General features: G+C 38.9%; 1 protein-coding gene across 1 annotated transcript in view; it reads left to right on the top strand.

Annotated features, from left to right (window-relative positions):
• ATP8B4 (ATPase phospholipid transporting 8B4 (putative)) overlaps positions 1 to 18,660 on the top strand; it is a 201,471-nt gene that overhangs the window by 111,826 nt on the left and 70,985 nt on the right. Inside the window, 4 exon segments of the mRNA XM_034784937.1 lie at positions 1,002 to 1,084; positions 13,991 to 14,149; positions 16,436 to 16,524; positions 18,208 to 18,404. Coding sequence (XP_034640828.1) covers positions 1,002 to 1,084; positions 13,991 to 14,149; positions 16,436 to 16,524; positions 18,208 to 18,404 — 528 coding nt within the window.

Here is an 18,660-nt window from a genome sequence, read left to right as displayed (position 1 = left end):
CTGAACACCACAAACCAGCTGATTGCCAGGGGAGCTGATAGGGGGGCTGCCAGCCTGTTTAATACCTCTATTAAATTGTTTGTTTAAAATTGTTTAAAATGTATCTAATGCCTTTTGTCTGGCAAAAAAAAAAAAATTTCCCTGGAGCCTAACCCCCCCTATTTACATTAATTCTTATGGGGAAATTGGATTCGCTTAACATTGTTTCGCTTAAAGTCGCATTTTTCAGGAACATAACTACAACATTAAGTGAGGAGTTACTGTATCTAGGACTCTGAGAAAGGCCTCTGCCAGGGTATCCCATTTTTCCTATTTTCTAAAGGAGATTAGTTCAATGTATAGTCAGTGGCAGCTGCGATTGCTCAGCAACCACTTTTTTAGGTGCCTAGCTTTAGGGATTGAAGTTTGGAAAATTTTGGTCCCTGTAAGTAAATCAGTATTTAGCCATAAAGGGAGCTCTCTCAAACCACCTCCTAAGAAAGGGTGACTCCAATTCCCCTTTTTCCCAGTTTAGTTTCAGCTACTGTAAAATTAGGGTTTATTACATTTTTATGAAAACCTTTTTTTTCATAACTCAAATATCAAAATTTGCCGTGGTGTTAATCTCTTTCAGCTGGTAACTGCTCTGCCATTCCTATTGCAGTTAGTAATTTGTGCATGATGACTGGATGGGCTCTGACTAAATCATATTTATGATGTCCTCTGTTCAAAGAAGCAAAACAATTTATAGTTATGCAGATGTGCATTCATTACGATGCCAGCACTTATTAAAACTGAAGCTCCTTCTTATGTTTTAAAATCGGTTACAAAAATTAAAATGTGTTCTTCCAGAATAACATTAGAAAGAGCTGTCTGAATGTCTGTCTTTCTATAAATGTGCTATCTTAGTCCACAAAGTCAGATTCTATGGTCCTGAACATAGGTTCCTCAGGGTGAGAGAAGGCAGGGCCGGAGGGTTATGGAAAGAGTCTTATATAAAGGTCATGTTATTAATTTTACAGTGAGACTAACCTAAAAGTACGTCAGGCTTTACCAGTTACTTCAGAACTTGGAGCAGATATTAGAAGGCTTGCAGAATTTGATGGTAAGTGGTGATAAAAGTTAATTTGTTGAAACCAAGGTTTTTATTTTTGGTTTTTGTTGTTGTTTTGTACTTGGAGGGGAGAGGTAAATGGCTCCAGACATTAAACACCAAGTTCTCATTCTTTCACTATCAAGATTAAGGATGTTGTTTACCAATGTGACTCTCAGATCCCAAATCATTGTCCTATTTTTGGGTATGTCTTGATGGGCACAAGGGTGGGTTATTCAATCAAGTTAGCTTAATAATAAGTTAATATGATTAAAAAGATGTTAAAAAGTTAAGATGTAAACTAACACATTTGAAGCCATGTTATGTGGCTGTGTTGTAGCCTGGGGTGGAGGATGGGTGTGTTAACTTGATTAGCTTAACATTATTACATAAAAACATGAAAGTGGCCATACTGGGTCAGACCAAAGGTCTGTCTAGCCTAGTATCCTATCTTCTGACAGTGGTCAATGCCAGGTGTCCCAGAGGGAATGAACAGAACAGGTAACCATCAAGTGATCCATTCCCCTGTCTCCCATTCCCAGTTGCTAGGGACACCATCCCTGCCCATCCTGGCTTATAGCGATTGATGGATCTATCCTCCATGAACTTATCTAGTTCTTTTTCGATTAAAAAAACAAATTCTTTTTGCCCATCAAGACAGGGCCATAGTGAAATTTAGCAGATGTAAAATCTATATCCTAATCCCACAATTTATATATTGAATCTGCATTCTGTTTTTCACTTTCCATTACTTTGCTCACTGTTGCCTGTCCTTTGACACCTATGCAACTCCATGGCTGCATCTACACTGGTGACTGCACACAGGTCCAAGCATATGGTTGTGCCAGAGCCCCGCTCACCAACCACATCTAAACCCCAGGAGCACAGGTTTCAGGGTGTGTACAGGGCAAGAACATTAGCAAGCCTAAGGGGCATGGAGGTGAACACGCTTCAGGCTGTGGCATAGCCCTGTACCTGTGTCAATTTGTAGTGTTGACAAGGATAAGGTGCATGTCCCAGGTACTGAGTTCAATAGTCCTCCAACCCTGTTCCCACAACACTCTGAACCCTTTCCTGCCTGACCTTTACCCAGAAATATAAAGGTCCCTGTCCCTGCTGTTCTCACCCATAGTAGCAAGCTGTGCTGACTACTTCACCAATTTTCTGTTGGACTCTTTTCACCAGCACTTATAAACAAGGAACATACTCTGAGAGCAGCTGTCTGTCAGCTCTGTGTCAGCCAAGCACACCCAGGCCTTGATAAATGTCTGGTTGGAGTTCATTGTCCTCCAGTACTAGGAATTCACAGCTATACCAGGAAGTTTCAGAGAGTCTGGCATGGGTGGGGTGTTCACTGTACTATACTGGGTATAGCCAGGTTCAGGACATATATTCATGTTCAGCACGGCACATATGGACACCTGATGTGGGTATGGGATAAGCATACACATGGCTCTGTACAGGTATCTAATCGCCAAAATAGATGTAGCCCATGAATCATCCTCTGAAAACTCTGAGGAGCAATATGAACTATAGTGTTCTCTAGAGGCCTGAAAAAAAATTAGGACACTCCCTTCGACCTTCACCATCCTGAGAATAAGAGACCCTTTGTCTCACAAGTGCAGTTAGGAAGACTCATTCTTGATTGCCATCTAACCTGCAGGGTTTTGCTGTTCTTTGAGCATGTTTTCATTGTTTCTTTCTCTCATATCTCTTTTCTTGTTACTCCTTTGAATAAAAGCATGAATAGCAGCATCTTCAAAGTTCAGTTAAACTGCATCCATATTTATATTTTGGAATGTCTCAAAAGCCCAGTTTACAATTTTTATATTGTTTATTATATGCTAGATCTCTACTTTGAAACATCTTTCTGGATCCCATTAATACATTTGGTAACCTTTTGTAATAGAAATACTTACAACAAGTAGTATTTACTGTTCAAAAATTGAATTCTTCCAGATTCAGAAGGATTTAGGTTGTTTAGCAAGGAAATTTTCAATGGTTGCGTCATGTGATATTTTGGTTTGGCCAAAACAAATGACTTATTTCCCCCACAAAATGCCTTTAAAACGTTATTAGTTTAAGTAAATAGTATATGAAGCCAGCAAATTTTGTTTAAAATACGTACTGAAATATTTATGGGACCAGTTTTCCACTAACGATGTAATCATAAATGAACCTCAAAATGTTTGGAGGTCCTGTATAATTGAGATAAGCATCTAAAAGTACACTGCACATCTCAAGTTCTTCAAATTATTTTGGTCTAAAAATCATAGCACAATATTTTGAGAACAAGTCTTCTCGTGAATGACTTTCTGGTTCATTAGTACTTCAGTTTCTGGTCCTCAGTGAAAATGGAAAGTACAGAGGTACATCAGAGTGACAAGGGGCGAGGACAGGTGTGATTATAATATCATCTATTTCTGCTACATTCAGGGTGTAACTTTTGGTAGCACTCACTTGTAATTTAATTAAAAGCAAATGTCCTGACATATAGAGCAAAAGTTTAGACTTTAATAGCATAATTGTAAAATAATGAAAAATGACAACAGTCAGTTGCAGGGTACAGTTCTACATTAAAATATTTGTATCTTCTTTACCTGGGATTATACCATTTTTTCAGGTATAATCCACTCCCCTGAGTAGGAGCCCTCCTGCTTGACACAAGCATATCATTCCAATGCTAGCCTCCAAGTTTTAAGAAAGGCTCATATCTTAAGCCGCTGAAGCCAACTGAGGACAGAATACAACCGCTGTTGTTTCATTTTCCAACTTCTTAAGAGTTTCCTCATTTCCATGTATAGCTTTTGAAGCAAACGTTTGACCTTTTCAAGAATTTTTTAGTTTGTTTACCAAAACATGGATGCTTTTAACCTTGAAGTGTGAACAGGGGAATCTCAGTTGGTAATTCTGATTGACTGTCAATCTCAAATTCTCTTTGTAGTTTTGTTGCTCAGTTTCCAGTCTGTTTTTTTACACCCTACCATTGTCCAGAAATCACATTCACTTAAATTACATATATTTTAAAACAGAAAGGGATAAAGAACTGAAACAGAAGCTAGTTCAGGATAACCATACAAAATGTTACTTCACAAACACAATAAACTTAAACTCCCCAAAGATTATACATGTTCATTAAAACAAAACTGTTCTACATCAGCATCTAGTAATGTTTCACATTCAGACTGAATTGACAGAGCCACACATGGATCTCCATGTGTCTGAGGGGGAGGGGAAGAGGGAAAGGGATGGTGGTTTCGCTTCCTCTGAAGCACTGGTCCTCCTTTTTAAATGAAATCCTACAAAGGAGTCTCCACAAGGACCAGGACTGAGCCAGAGCATGGATGAATTTTTCTGTAGAGCCTATTCCACACTGGAATTTCTTTTGGCTATTTTTGCAAGGTTAGCAGCAAGAGAGGAGAGCCAAGCTACCAAAGAGCTGGGTGGGAAATTATAAGGGTGCTGCTTGTGGTGGATTTATATGTGGGCAGACCTGGATTTCCAGTGGATCCCTTAGAGCCACAAATTTTGGGGATCAAGCCTCAATGTGTTCTGTTTGTGGTGGGGAGAGCGCACAAACACCAAATCCTTGAAAGTACAATCTGGTAAAAACTCCACAAGGGTGTTTCTCTACTTACTACTTTCCCATTGGCCTTGGGGCCATCTGGCTCTTTATTATTTGTATTTAAAACTAACATTAATGCAGTGTTGATTTTGTGAAATTGAGACTCCTTATTGCAGGATTAACTCACCTACATTGACTAAACTGTATATTTTATTATACAGATTATATAACAAAGATAAAAGTACAGAAAGAAAATTTGATAATTAAGGGACAAAAGTGCCCATGTTAAACTTTCATAGTTTTATAAACCTTCTGAATTTTCTTCATAGAGGACTATAAAAAAGCCACGTTCAAAGTTCCTAGCTTCAGTCATTTTTGAGGAATGCAACCACAGAAATTAAAATTGGATGGGCGTTCCCATCTCCCCCCTCCAATGATTAAACTGATTCTATTCAAATTTAATAAAAAATCACCTTTATATTGAGAACAAAGAATGAAAAATTTAATGACCAACTGAAAAGGCATCTCAAATGTAACCATCTCAAATGCACCCATATTGTTCACTATAAGCTTTACAAACACTTCCGGGAACAGGGGTTCCTTTGCAAGCGGCTTACAGTCTAACTCACACAGTAGAGATGGAAAATCGGATACAACAGTGGATACAGATGATGCCAGAGTGCAGATTGATGTTCTTGATTAAGAATAAGCAGGTTTACGGAGGGATTGAAAGGAACGAATGGTAGGCTGCTGCATGCATAAAGGATTCTACTAAAAAGCACATGTGGTTTGTGAAGGAGATAAAAGGAACGCTGAGGACAGAGGGCTGGATGGAAAGTAGGACATGTCAGTGGTGCAGAGCCTTGAAAATGAGGACAAGGAACTTCAACTTGATGCAGCACAAGAAAGTGAGCTGTTTAAAGGAACTGAAGAGGGAGAGTTGATTTATGGCTGCAGTTTTGGATAGACAGAAAAGAGGAGTTTGCAAGTAGCGATTCCCAATTGGAGGTTACAGTTATGGAAGCAAGCGATGAGCAAATTATGGGTGAAAGATGCTGTAGCAGGAACAACAGGTCAAGGATGAAGTTTTAAATGTCTAAATTGATTAACTCCTATGATTTATGCTTCATTTAGAGGGTGATGATGGTTCATACACCAGTTTGACTATTTCCTTTATTATGAATCTAACAGCTTGGTTGAAAATCCACAGAAATCAGTGAAAGACTCCCACATGGATTACAGCAATACTGACACTCAATCAGCGGACAATAATCTTTTGTATTATCATGATTTTCATGGTAGCAAATGAAAATTTTACAACTTGTTGTTATGTCACTGTACTGGGATCTTTACTGTTTGAATCCATGTTTTAATTGTAATTTTATTTTTATATTTTAGTCAAAGTTGTTTGACGTTATCTGGAATGAATTTCAGGAAAATATGTCCTTAGTGTCTTGAAAAAGGGGTTTTAGGGCTTTGTTTACACTTTATATGGAATTTATTGCAAAACTCATGCATGATTCCACTAACAAAGTTTCATGGGAATAATTTTAGATTATTTCTATTAGTCCCCAAATCTGTGTTAAGTCTTTGTTTGGTAGATTTTGCTAAATATAGAGAACATAGAAGACAGTAGAAAGGTTCTCTGCCGTGATGGTGTATTTAACAGTATTTAACAGTTTTCAATAACAATGAAAATGTGAGTTCAGTGTCTTGAATAAATCTAATTCTTTGGATTGCAAACTGCTCCAGAGCCAATAAAAGAAGGGGTACATTTTTGTCTAAATAATTTATACAATTGGTAAACTCATATAAATGGTTCTAACACTGAATAAATATTTATATTGAGCCGGCATTCTTTTTTTTTTTAGTTTCTTATTAGAATTTTATGGGCATTGAAGAGTTTTTCCAAGCAAAGAAAATCTAAAAGTATACATCAGCTGCATATACTTCAGTCTGATTTCTTGGAGTAACTACAGTATATGCCTTTTCCCATTTAATGCTGTCTTTTTCATCTCCCTGATTTTTGACTGCTGTTGTGATCTGTTTTATGCAACTTATGACAAGTTTACATATTTTGCATGGCTGTTAATACTAAATTCTGTATCAGAGAAAGGTTTAGGAGTCCTTTTACAGGAAACATCCAGTACCTTGTGGTCATTCTGACAGCATATCATGCAACTGAAAAAGAGAAAAATAAAACATTTATGTTTAGCAAAGTATCTATCCACATTTTAGTACTTCAGTTCTCGTGATAGTATACAGGGCTTGAAATATATTTATACTTATTTTAATTTAAAACAGTCCACAGAAGGAGAAAGTGAAGGCAGTTCATGGGCATAAAATTTTTGTTTGTTAAACACTAAGAATATCAGATAGGAAAGCTCACTATTAGTACTTTGCTACTATATAGCAAAGGATTACACCTTGCAGCATCCCAGAGAAGGACATATTATTACAGCCATTTTACAAATCAATAAACTGATAAAGATAAAGTGATTTGAGCTAGGTCATACAATAAATCGTTGGCAAGGTTGGAGAGAAAACTCAAAAGTCCTAATTCCTAGGATCCTGGTAGAGCCAGTAGACAAACTCCCTCCTGTTAACAACTGCATTAAGCAATATTCAAGAAGTAAAGTTTGGAAGGTTCTGAAATAATTAGTTAAATTTTCTAAGCATAACTGATATTTAAAAAAAAGATTCTCCCAATGATAAAGGATAGCTGTTTCCATATGCTTAAGTGGAAAGTGACTTTTATGAAAAGGCGTCTCTTTCATCATACTAAAGCACTGGCAGAATCAGTATCTCCTTGATGAGAAAAGCCGGGTCAGCTGTTTTCTTTTTTTAAGCTCAGTTACCTTTTGGCCTATTGAATCCATAGGGATATTCTTTGATTGGAGTACTTTGACAGGATTACCAGCCTATTGGAATGAGGGGAAGCAGTAGATGTGATCTACCTTGATTTTAGTAAGGCTTTTGACACAGTGCTGCCTGGTATTCTAATAAGTAACCTAGGGAAATGAGATCTAGATGAAATTACTATAAGGTGGTTGCACAACTATTTGAAAAACCATACTCAAAGAGTAGTTACTAATGGTTTGCTGTCAAATTGGGAGGGTGTATCTAGTGCAGTCCCACAGGGGTCAGACCCAGGTATGGTACTATTCAGTATTTTCATTAACGACTAGGATAATGGAGTAGACGATATGCTGATAACCAGGGCTTCGTGTTTGTCATGGAGGTCCTAGAAGTCGCGGATTCCGTGACTTTCCGTGACCTCCATGACTTCTGCAGGAGCCAGTATGGCTGACCCCAGTGTGGCTGCACCAGCCAACTGCTCAGATAGCCTTGGGACCAGCTGCACCGGCTGCTGCTTGGGCAGCCCAGCAGTGGCTCTCTGGGGCTCCCTCCCCACCAGCCCCCGCCCAAGATTTAGTCAGTGGTATTTGTAGTATAAGTCATGGATGTGTCATGGGCCGTGAATTTTTGTTTATTGCCCGTGACCTGTCTATGACTTTTACTAAAAATACCTGTGACTAAATCGTAGCCTTACTTATAACATTTGCAGATAACATCAAGCTTGGAGTGGTTGCAAACACTTTGGAGGATACTTTTAAAATTCAAAATGACCTTGACAAGTTGGAGAATTGGTCCGAATTCAACAAGATGAAATTTGATAAAGACAAGTGCAAAGTACTTCACGTAGGAAGGAAAAATCAAATGCACAACTACAAAATGGGGATGTCTGTGTGGTAGTATTGCTGAAAAGGATGTGGAGGTTATGGTGGACCACAAACTGAATATGAGTTGTCAATGTGATGCAGCTGCAAAAAAGGCTAATATCATTTTGGGGGGGTATCAACAGGAGTGTTGTATGTTAGACACAGGAGCTAATTGTCCCGCTCTACTCAGCATTGATGAGGCCCCAGCTTGATACCTTTTGCCAATTCTGGGCACCACAATTTAGGAAGGATGTGGACACATTGGAAAGAATCCAGAGGAAAGCAACAAAAATGATAATAGGTTTAGAAAACCTGATATATGAGGAAAGGTTGAAAAAACTGGGCATGTTTAATCTTGAGAAAAGAAGGCGGAAGGAGTACCTGATAACAGTCTTTCTATATGTTAAGGGCTGTTATAAAGAGGATAGTGATCTACCGTTCTCCATGTCCACTGAAGGGTAGGACAAGTAGTATTGGACTTAATCTGCAGCAAGGGAGCTTTAGGTTAGATATTAGGAAAAACTTGCCAACTATAACAGTAGTTAAACTCTGGAATAGGCTTCCAAGGGAGGTCGTGTAATCCCCACCATTGGACAAATTGGACAAACACTTGCCAGTGATGGTCTAGGTTTATTTGGTCCTGCCGTAGCACAGGGGACTGAACTTGATGACTTCTTGAGGTCCCTTCCAGTCCTGCCTCTCTGTGATTCTATGTTGCTGGGCCACACAAGCCATTCAAAGATGTAGTAATAGACAGACATGATATGCTAAAAAGTAGGCAACAGATTCTTTGCCTAGGCTTATAAACTATCAAGACAATTTACAAGATTGGCCTATGTATTCAGATACCAATGTGGTGAGCACTGTATAAATAATCTGTACTAGATAGACTAAATGCTAAATAATCCTCAAAAAGCTTTATTATTTTGAGATCCTGAAGTTCATGCGGTTTTCTGAAATGTAAAAAAAATGGGACTGAGACTCTTTGCTCTAAACATTGGGCTGGAAATCTTGCAAACAGCTTTGTAGCAAGTCTCCAGTAACTGACTGTTTTGGTTTGGCTGGAAAAAGCATGAAAACAGCTTTTCTTGTAATATATTGAAATTTCCACTTCACATACTAACACAAATTGGGGACCAAAGAACATACTCTGGATTTAATAGTGGAAGAAGGGGAGAAATATAATCTTTGGTGTTTCAGTTCTGAGAGGTCAACGGGAGACATCCTACTGAAAGTTATTACCTATAAATGGCCTAGCAGATTTGGGTTTTTTTTACAATTTTTAAAACCATTCTCTTTCAGGCAGGCAGTACAAGCATTATGCCAAGTTTCAGTCCACAGCAAATTTTTATGGGCAACTTCTAACCCTAGAAAGTAGGAAGTATGAGTAAACTGTGACATAACTGTGGGACCAAGCCATTGTTATAAAGGTCATGCCAAAGATGTTGTTTTCAAAGTAGAAACAAAATCTATCAAAAAGGAAAAGAAATGGTTCATGAAGTAGGACAGCCTAGTGAGAGGTCTTAAAATATTGGAGACAATACCCATTGTTTGCATAACTCTGCAAATGAAAAGGCTCCTCCTTCCCCATAACTAAATACACAAATTTGGTTAGTTTGGGTGAAGCCAAATGTGCATGAGATTTCATAATAGCAAATTTCTGAACAGCATGTTAAGCTACACAGAATTTAGCAGTCTGACATTGTCCTGTGCAGTTCAGTTTTTCACATTTTATGTTGGGCCAAACTCTCAACCTTCAGGGCATGAGAATTAAGGACAGATGCATTGTGAATTTGGGATGTGACCAAATCCAGGGGCAATTAATTTGCATGCATATCACCTTTGTATAAGTGGGTGGCCCCTTCTGTCACTCTCTGTGTTCTCTTCCTATAAGCTGTAGGCTGCCATTTCTGTTTTCATTCCAAAAGCACTAATCCCAGTTGGCTGCAACAGGAGTTTGTTTTTGCCTTACATCACATGATGTGCAAGATGCCATTAATGGAATTCTTTTAGAATATCTCACCATCTGCAGCACAGTACTGTGTGTTTACTGTTTTTTTTTCCAAATTTGAGCGTTTTCTAATCAGGACCATGGAACAAATTAAACAAGAGTAGTGAAAAAAAGTTAGGACAGCTGAAAATAATCACTGGCATTCCTATACACTTTCTAAATAAACACAAGCTGTACCCTGGTTAATCATGTACCACATTTATCTAAAGCCCCAATTTTCAGACTGATATATACGACATTTAACCAGCTGAACTTTTACCCTTTCAGCCAAAATATAAAGAGAAATGGCAGAATGCAGTCTATGTTCTACCTTAATATTACTGAAAATGTGGCCTGGCTTGCATGATGACAGGGAATTAGGTACTCCCTCACCAACAGGAAAGTGGAAACGCAAACCTTAAAAAAAAACAACCCACCCTCTCACTATTCAAAAATCTTAAAGAGGATCTCTGGTAGGTAAAGGTTTCAAAGGGCAGGGGCCATCTTTCCACTCCAAATGCTCAACTTTAATTCCTGGAAAGCAGTTTTTCCAAAAGATGTCAAGATCTTCAAAGAAAAGTGTAGCCTCTCCTCCAGGTGTTTTCTTAGAGTACGTGTACACGGCAAAAGAAAACAAACCAAGCCAAAAAAAACCAGTGGCAGTGAGTCTCAGTGCCCAGGCCTACAGATGTGGGCTCGTAACGCTCATGCTACTGTGCTAAAAATAACTGTGTGGACATTTGGGCTCAGGCTGGAGGTTGCATTCTGAAACCCACATCCTTCCCTGGACTTCAGAGTCCAAACTCCAGCCAGAGCCTGCATGTCTACAAGGCTATTCTTAGCGCTGTACTGTGAGCTCTGGGAACCTGAGTCTGTAGACATGGGCTCTACGACTCACTGCAGTGAAGTGGTTTTTTTGCCTTGTAGACAAATCTTCTGTAATAGTGTTCCTCCAAAGAATAAGGATTCTTGGCAGGCGAACGTAGATAAATGGGTCCTAAAAAGCAAAGGGATGCTTTCCTCATGATACAGGAGCTACTTTGTTTAAAAGCAAAGGTATGGTTGTGACGTTCCCCTCTGGTGTTATCTGGACTGGTCATCTGCTAGGTCACTTCAATCCTTGACTCTGGGAGCCAGCCTTATCCTGCTCTGCTGTGAGAACCCCCACTCCTGGGCTGTTCACGCACAGCCTCTGGCATGTAACCTGCTCCCAGCTACTTGCAACCGAATGACACTAGCCAATATCTCTGGTCCCAGACACAACCCTAGGAACCTCTGTCTTGTAGTGTCCAGTTATGCCCACTAGACGCTGCAAGCTTGTATGAGTTTGTCAATTTAACAAAGAAATTGATATGTACCAGGCCTGTTATCTCAAGGGGAGTCTCTGACACACTTCAAACCAAACACACTGCTTCAGGTAGAATAAACAAACACATTTATTCACTACAAAGATAAATTTTAAGTGATTATAAATCAAAGCATAACAAGTCAGATTTAGTCAAATGAAATAAAAGCAAAACACATTCTAAGATGATCTTAACACTTTCAGTGCTCTTACAAACTTCAGTGCTTCTCACCAAAGGCTGGCTGGTGGCTCTTCAGCCAGGCTCTCCCCTTTGATCAGCGCTTCAGTCGCTTGGTGTGATGTTTGTAGATGTAGGTGGAAGAAGAGGAAGAGCATGGCAAACATCTCTTCCTTTTATCATGTCCTTTCCTCCCTCTTGGCTTTGCGCATCGCCCCCCTCAGAGTCAGGTGAGCATTACTGGGTCTCTCCAAGCAAGGTTGAGCAATTCCCCTGGTATGGCCTCATGCAGATGAGTCATTGCATTGTAGCTCCCTTGCTGGACAATGGCTGTTGATGGGTTGTTTGACACCCCGCCTGGGCGTTGGTTACTTTCCTTGCTTTTGCCTCTGGGGAGCTAATATCTGGCTGATTACCCCAACTTACAGCATGTTTTAGAGACAACCATACTACACAATTCTCATAACTTCATATGCATTAATGATATACATATATGGATAGAGAAATGATTCTATGATTCTATATACATATATGGATAGAGAAATGACTTTCAGCAGATCATAACCTTTCCCCTGATACCTTAGAAGACATGCTTTATATGTAAGATCATGATTATATGAAAATGAAGAATATGGGGGTTACGGCACACTTCCCCAAGGTATAGAATGTCACAATGGTTATTGGTGGTCAATTTTTTCTTTCCTTTTCTCAGCCTATTTAATTTTCTATGGACTTTAACCATAGTTTTTTATCTGTAGCAGAGAACACAATCTTGCCTCTCTGTGTCAGCTGTCAGTGCTGTTGACCAAAATATATGTACACAAGAACAGTGCAGGAAGCTTTTTCCTTCCCACTACTCCAGAGATCCAGCTTATCACTTATTTGAGTGCCAGTCTGTAGGGGCACTGACATCAATAATTGCCAGTTACTTCAAAACTCCCACAGGGCAGCACAGTGTGCCGCTTTATACTAGTAGGCCAGATTAATATCAGTATTACTAGATGTTTAATTAGGGAGAGATAGTGTGATCTATTTGATAGGGCACTGGACTGGGAATCAAGAGACCTCAGTTAATGCTCTGTTTGGCCAGTGATCTGCTGTGTGACCTCTGGCAAATCACTTCACTTTTTTGTGTCTCTGTTTCCACTTCCACCATTCCATCTGTCTTGCCTGTTTAGATTGTAAACTCTCTGGGGCAGGAACTGTGTCTCATTATATGATTGTACAGTGCCTAGCACAATGGGGTCCTGATCTCAGTTCAGGCATCTAGGCACTACCATAAAGAAATAATAAATAATTTTAAAGAAATAAATAAATAGTATTAATGTATGTAGATAGAGTGATGTTTCTTCCTAGGTTTTAAATGCCACTGAATCTCTGATTGTTGTTATATAAAAGAGCTTGTTAGTCTTTCAGACTGGTCTTCCTACAAATTTATTTCGGTATAGCTATCTCTCTCAGGGCTGTGAAAAATCCACACACCCCTGAGAGACGTATATCTACTGACCTAACTCCTGGTATAGATCAGTGCTAAGTCAATTTCTGAGAATTCTTCTGTAGACCTAGCTACCACATCTTGGAGAGGTGGATTACCTACACCAGTGTTTCCCAAACTTGGGACGCCGCTTGTGTAGGGAAAGCCCCTGGCAGGCCAGGCTGGTTTGTTTTCCTGCTGCATCCGCAAGTCCGGCCAGTTGTGGCTCCCACTGGCTGCGGTTTGCCGCTCCAGGCCAATGGGAGCTCCTGGAAGCGGCGGTCAGTACGTCCCTCAGCCCACGCAGCCCCCATTGGCCTGGAGCAGCGAACCGCGGCCAGTGGGAGCCACGATTGGCCAGACCTGCAGACGTGGCAGATAAACAAACTGGCCCGGCCTGCCAGAGGCTTTCCCTACACAAGCAGCATCCCAAGTTTGGGAAACACTGACCTATACCAATGGGAGAAGCGCTCTTGTCAGTGAAAGTTGTGTCTACAGTGAAGCACTACAGTGGTGCAGCCGCAGTGTCTGAAGTGTAGACAAGCCTGAAGAATGTTATCCCAGAAACTTCTAGTTAGTGTAAAATGTTATCCTGGTAAACTGTGTGTTAAAGGGTGATAAGAATTTAATTTTTCACTTTACAGGTGTTGTTGTCTGTGAACCTCCTAACAACAAGCTGGATAAATTCACAGGAGATCTTTTCTGGAAAGATAATAGGTACTCGCTCAATAATGAAGAGATGCTGCTACGAGGTTGTGTGTTGAGAAACACAGGCTGGTGCTTTGGAATGGTTATTTTTGCCGGTAAGACCAACCTTTATGGATTAACAGCAGTTTTAACCCCTAATGTGCTCACATACCAGTACCCTGTATAACAGCTATGTATCATAACGGCTGGCATAGATACTCCACATTCAGATAGATCCTTTCGTCTTAGGATCTCAGAAATATTGTACAAAGTTTATAGGTATAATTGTCCCCATTTTACAGATGGGCTGAAAAGCAAGGCATGGAGAGGTTAGCTGTCTTGACCGAAGTGTCACAGTGATTCACTAGCAGAGGCAAGAGTAGAACCTAAATATCTTAACTCCCTCTCTCCTATTTTAACCACTAGGAGAGAGCAGGCACTAGCCATCTGAATTTATCTGTGTATACAAGCATCTCAAACTTTAGTTGTCCCTGAGGGTGTCAGTGTTTCAAAGTCCTGAACAAAAATGTAATAAATATGAAAGTAATGGATCAGCCTTGCAAAATTGTCATGACTTTACCAGTCCAAGCAGAAAATGTACTTTCCTGTCCATTTACCATGATGTCTGATGAAAGAGCTAATGATATTTTACTTGCCCAGAGCAAATCGCAAGTAGAATTTTGCAAGAATGCAATAGATGCTCACAAATACATTACAAAATTTCATATGCCCTAGTAATGCAAAGAAACGGAGACAAGGAAAATCCTGGCATTAGGAATGATATAGGAAAGTATAGATAGTAATTAGGTCTGGTAGATGCAACACATTGGGATGCTGTTGTAAAATTGCCCACCAATTAAGGGGAAGATGGACTTCTATCCCATGTCAACATATAATGGTTGGGTGAGCGGAGGCAGTTAGGGAAGGCTGACATTATGTTTACACAAAATTTATGTAATACCAAACAAAATGTATGTGTGTATAGATATGTAGATAAAAGTTGTGTATATTTAAATTTCTTCCTTATCCAACCTTTGTTAGTCCTCGTCTTATATTGTAAGTTCTTTGATGTAATGAATCCCAGTTCTTGACTAGGCACTGTGGGTACTAATCTATTATACACATTTAATAATAGTAATAATAGAGGGAACCTCAGGATGAATTTAAACTATACATATATTTAATGATATATGAGGTAATTACATTCCATATAGTCAAATTAAGACATTGTGCAAATCAATATCCATGTGACGTGAATCAGAGTCCTTGGCTATACTACAATTATCAATCAAGAAGAATTCACATTTAAAACCCATACCCCAAAAAAACCATCCCAACTCTTCCTGAATAATCTTAGCTATGTGTTTGCTGCAAATGTGTATGTAGAGCACTGCTGGTTTTAAATTCATGGACAATGCCCAGATGTGTCAAAACACATATATCTGTACCTAGAATGTAGCCAGTAAATTGGTTGGGCCAGGTTCATTTGCTCTTTAGTTGAGCATGTCCTTGTTCTTAGATTTTTGGAATTAAAAAGGAGCTCAGTTTTGAGGAGCTTTTATGAATTATGTGGCCTGCCATCAAACAGCAGCTTGCTGATGTGCCTTGAAGACCACTCTCTTCATTCATGTGGATGTTAATACACATTACTTTACATACTCAGTAGTTCCAGTGACATAAAAGTTGACTATATTCCATGTAAGCCCATCAGAGGGGAAGTTTGGCTTGAACCACCACACATAATGAGAGGAGAGGCTGACTGCTTGCTTTGCTGTGGGCCAGCACTACAGAACTTGTGGAAACTTAATGAATAAATAAAATAATAATAATAATTAATTGGCACTTCTGTATCAGCTTCCAGTTGAGCATCTCAAAGTGCATTACAGATATTAATAATTTAAGCCCCAGAAAACCCTGCTGAGATAGGTAGGTAAGTATGATCCCCATTTTATAGATGAGGAAACAGGAGCTTAGAGAGGTAATGTGTAATGAGGTCTCAAAGGAAGTCGGGGGCGAGGCAAGCGAAGAACACAGAACAGCTTATTCCTAATTTTGTAGTTTTATGTGAATAAAGTCCTTGGAAATTACCTCTGTCTGGAATGAAATATTTTTGGAGCAATAAGATTTTAAATTAGATGATGATTTTCACCCCCCAGCCTAACCACCATTCTACAGCTGCGGAATATTTTTCAAAATTGATTGTGAAAGCTCAGGAATGCTTTTAGACAATTAAAATTTGCAAAATGATATCTCAGTTTTTAGAATTTATTTCTTGCATATGCATTAGAAAAAAGTAGCTTCAATATGTGTATTTTTAAAAATTTCAGTAATGTATTTAATAATTTTAGTAAATAATTGATCATGTAATGATTTAAAAAAAGATTTGTTACTTTTTTTTATAGGCCCTGACACTAAATTAATGCAAAACAGTGGTAGAACTAAATTTAAAAGAACAAGCATTGACCGGCTGATGAATACTTTAGTATTATGGGTAAGTTATTATAGTCAGATCAGGAAAAATCAGTGGGCATTGCATCCACATAATTAATCTACTCTACTAAATTATCATTTCAGATATCGTGGAATTATCTGTATCAGTAGATATTTTTGGACAGTGTACGATACCAATATGAAAGCATTGCAGCACAGATGCATACATAAGTTGAAAGACACACGTTTATCCATCTTGAAGACCATTATCTGTCACCGAGCACCCCTGCATACAGGAGTATTTACAAGCAGTAGCAATCCATTGTTCTTTAGGGCAGGATCTTTTCATGAGGCCACTGGTATGATGAGCTAAAGACAAATCCACAGAAAGTTTTTACAGCAATTTTTCTTATCTCTCACCATCGTTCTGGTTCCTAAACTTCAGTGAGAACAGGATTGTACCCTTCCTGTTAATTTTGTGACAGGTTATCCCCAGGTAGTGAAGATCAGGTGCAGAAATTTGTAACTAGGAACCTTCAGTGGACTGAGTATTTCACTTTTGTGTCAAACTTGGTCTCTACGATTAAAGCTAAGGATATATCCAAATTCCTTATTGTTACTTAGTGAAACAAAATATTGCAGTTTTGGCATAGGCAGACTTCAAAGCTACTACTTTTTTAAGTGGTGTGTTTTTGATCATGGGAGAAATTATGGAGTTGCAGAAACTTTTTAACTGAGTAAATCCAAAGATTCATAGATGGGGTTGGGGATGAAGAGAGAAGTTTCCATGTGAGAAATAGTGAAATTTTTCCAACATGGCTAAATACTACTCAAATTTTTAAAGTTATTTATAGCTCTTCTGTACCCACATGCTATTAAAATTAATCCTTTACCGATGACTTAGAAAAACACATCTTAAACCAAACTTTTATAAGAATGCTCACAGCCAGTGCTCATTGAGGTTTTTGTTATTTACCACAACAATAAAAAAAAACTCTTTTTGCCAACTCTTCTAATAACTGTACCTATTTGTAGTTTATGTACAACATAGGATTATAATGATGTTGGGCCAGATCCTAAGGTCTTCACTATTGGCTAGATTTGCCTTTAGATCACAGCCCATAGAAAGTAGCAGTGTAGAACTACATCATCCGGGGAGAGCATCAAAAGATATTGTGTCTCAGGAAGGCAGGATGGCACCCAGAGCTCCCCAACATGCTTGGGGAGTATGCGTATGGCTACAATGATTTTATGTAATGCATCTTAAACCCCCTCACACTGCACTGTAACTGTCCCATGACCCAGAGCAGAGGGAGATGGGGACCTACCCTCCCTTTGGCTCCGGACTGCAATTTGGCCTCTCCCCCCTGTGCAAAGCAGGCACACTCGTACATGTATGTACATAAATACACACACATGTGCTGTGCACTCGCGAAAGGGTCAGGGGAACATGGGCTCTGGTTTGTACACAGCCAGTATCTAGACAAACTGAGTAAGGAATGGGGACTAACTGGAGACAAACTAATTATGGACTCAGAATTTGGGCCTTTATTTGTGGCAAAGAACAGCAAAGTGAGACTTTCCCCTCATCTTATTAGAGATGAAATATTCTTTGCCTTGTTTACTTAGACTGGGCAATATCAATATGTGTATATATAGGTGAAATGTATCCTTTCCATGTATCCATTTTAGGAAATAGTACACATTTTGAAAAACCTAACCAGCTCTGCTATTCTCATTTCAGATCTTTGGCTTTTTGGTATGTATGGGAATAATTCTGGCAATAGGAAATTCAATATGGGAACAACAGGTTGGGGTCCATTTCAGAATTTACCTTTATTGGAATGAAGTGGTGAACAGTTCTGTATTTTCAGGATTTCTCACATTTTGGTCGTACATTATCATACTCAATTCAGTTGTTCCTATTTCCCTGTATGTGAGGTAAGATGAGAGATTATGATTTTATAAAGCATATAAATATTAATGGCTATTTCATGTCAACTTTTTTTCTTAATTGCAATGTTATGCTTTATCCTGTTAATTTTTGTGCTTTTAAAACTTGATCTGCTGCGTACTTTGTACATAAGAAACCTAAACCTTTTATGGAGATAATGCTTAGAACTGGAGAATAGCACATGCTTTCTTTCTTTCTTTCTTTCTTTCTTTCTTTCTTTCTTTCTTTCTTTCTTTCTTTCTT

This window comes from Trachemys scripta, chromosome 10 (assembly GCF_013100865.1).
Source record: "Trachemys scripta elegans isolate TJP31775 chromosome 10, CAS_Tse_1.0, whole genome shotgun sequence".
Classification (NCBI taxonomy): domain Eukaryota; kingdom Metazoa; phylum Chordata; order Testudines; family Emydidae; genus Trachemys; species Trachemys scripta.
Note: the sequence above shows the minus strand (reverse complement) of the source record. Positions and strands in the feature narration are given on the sequence as shown.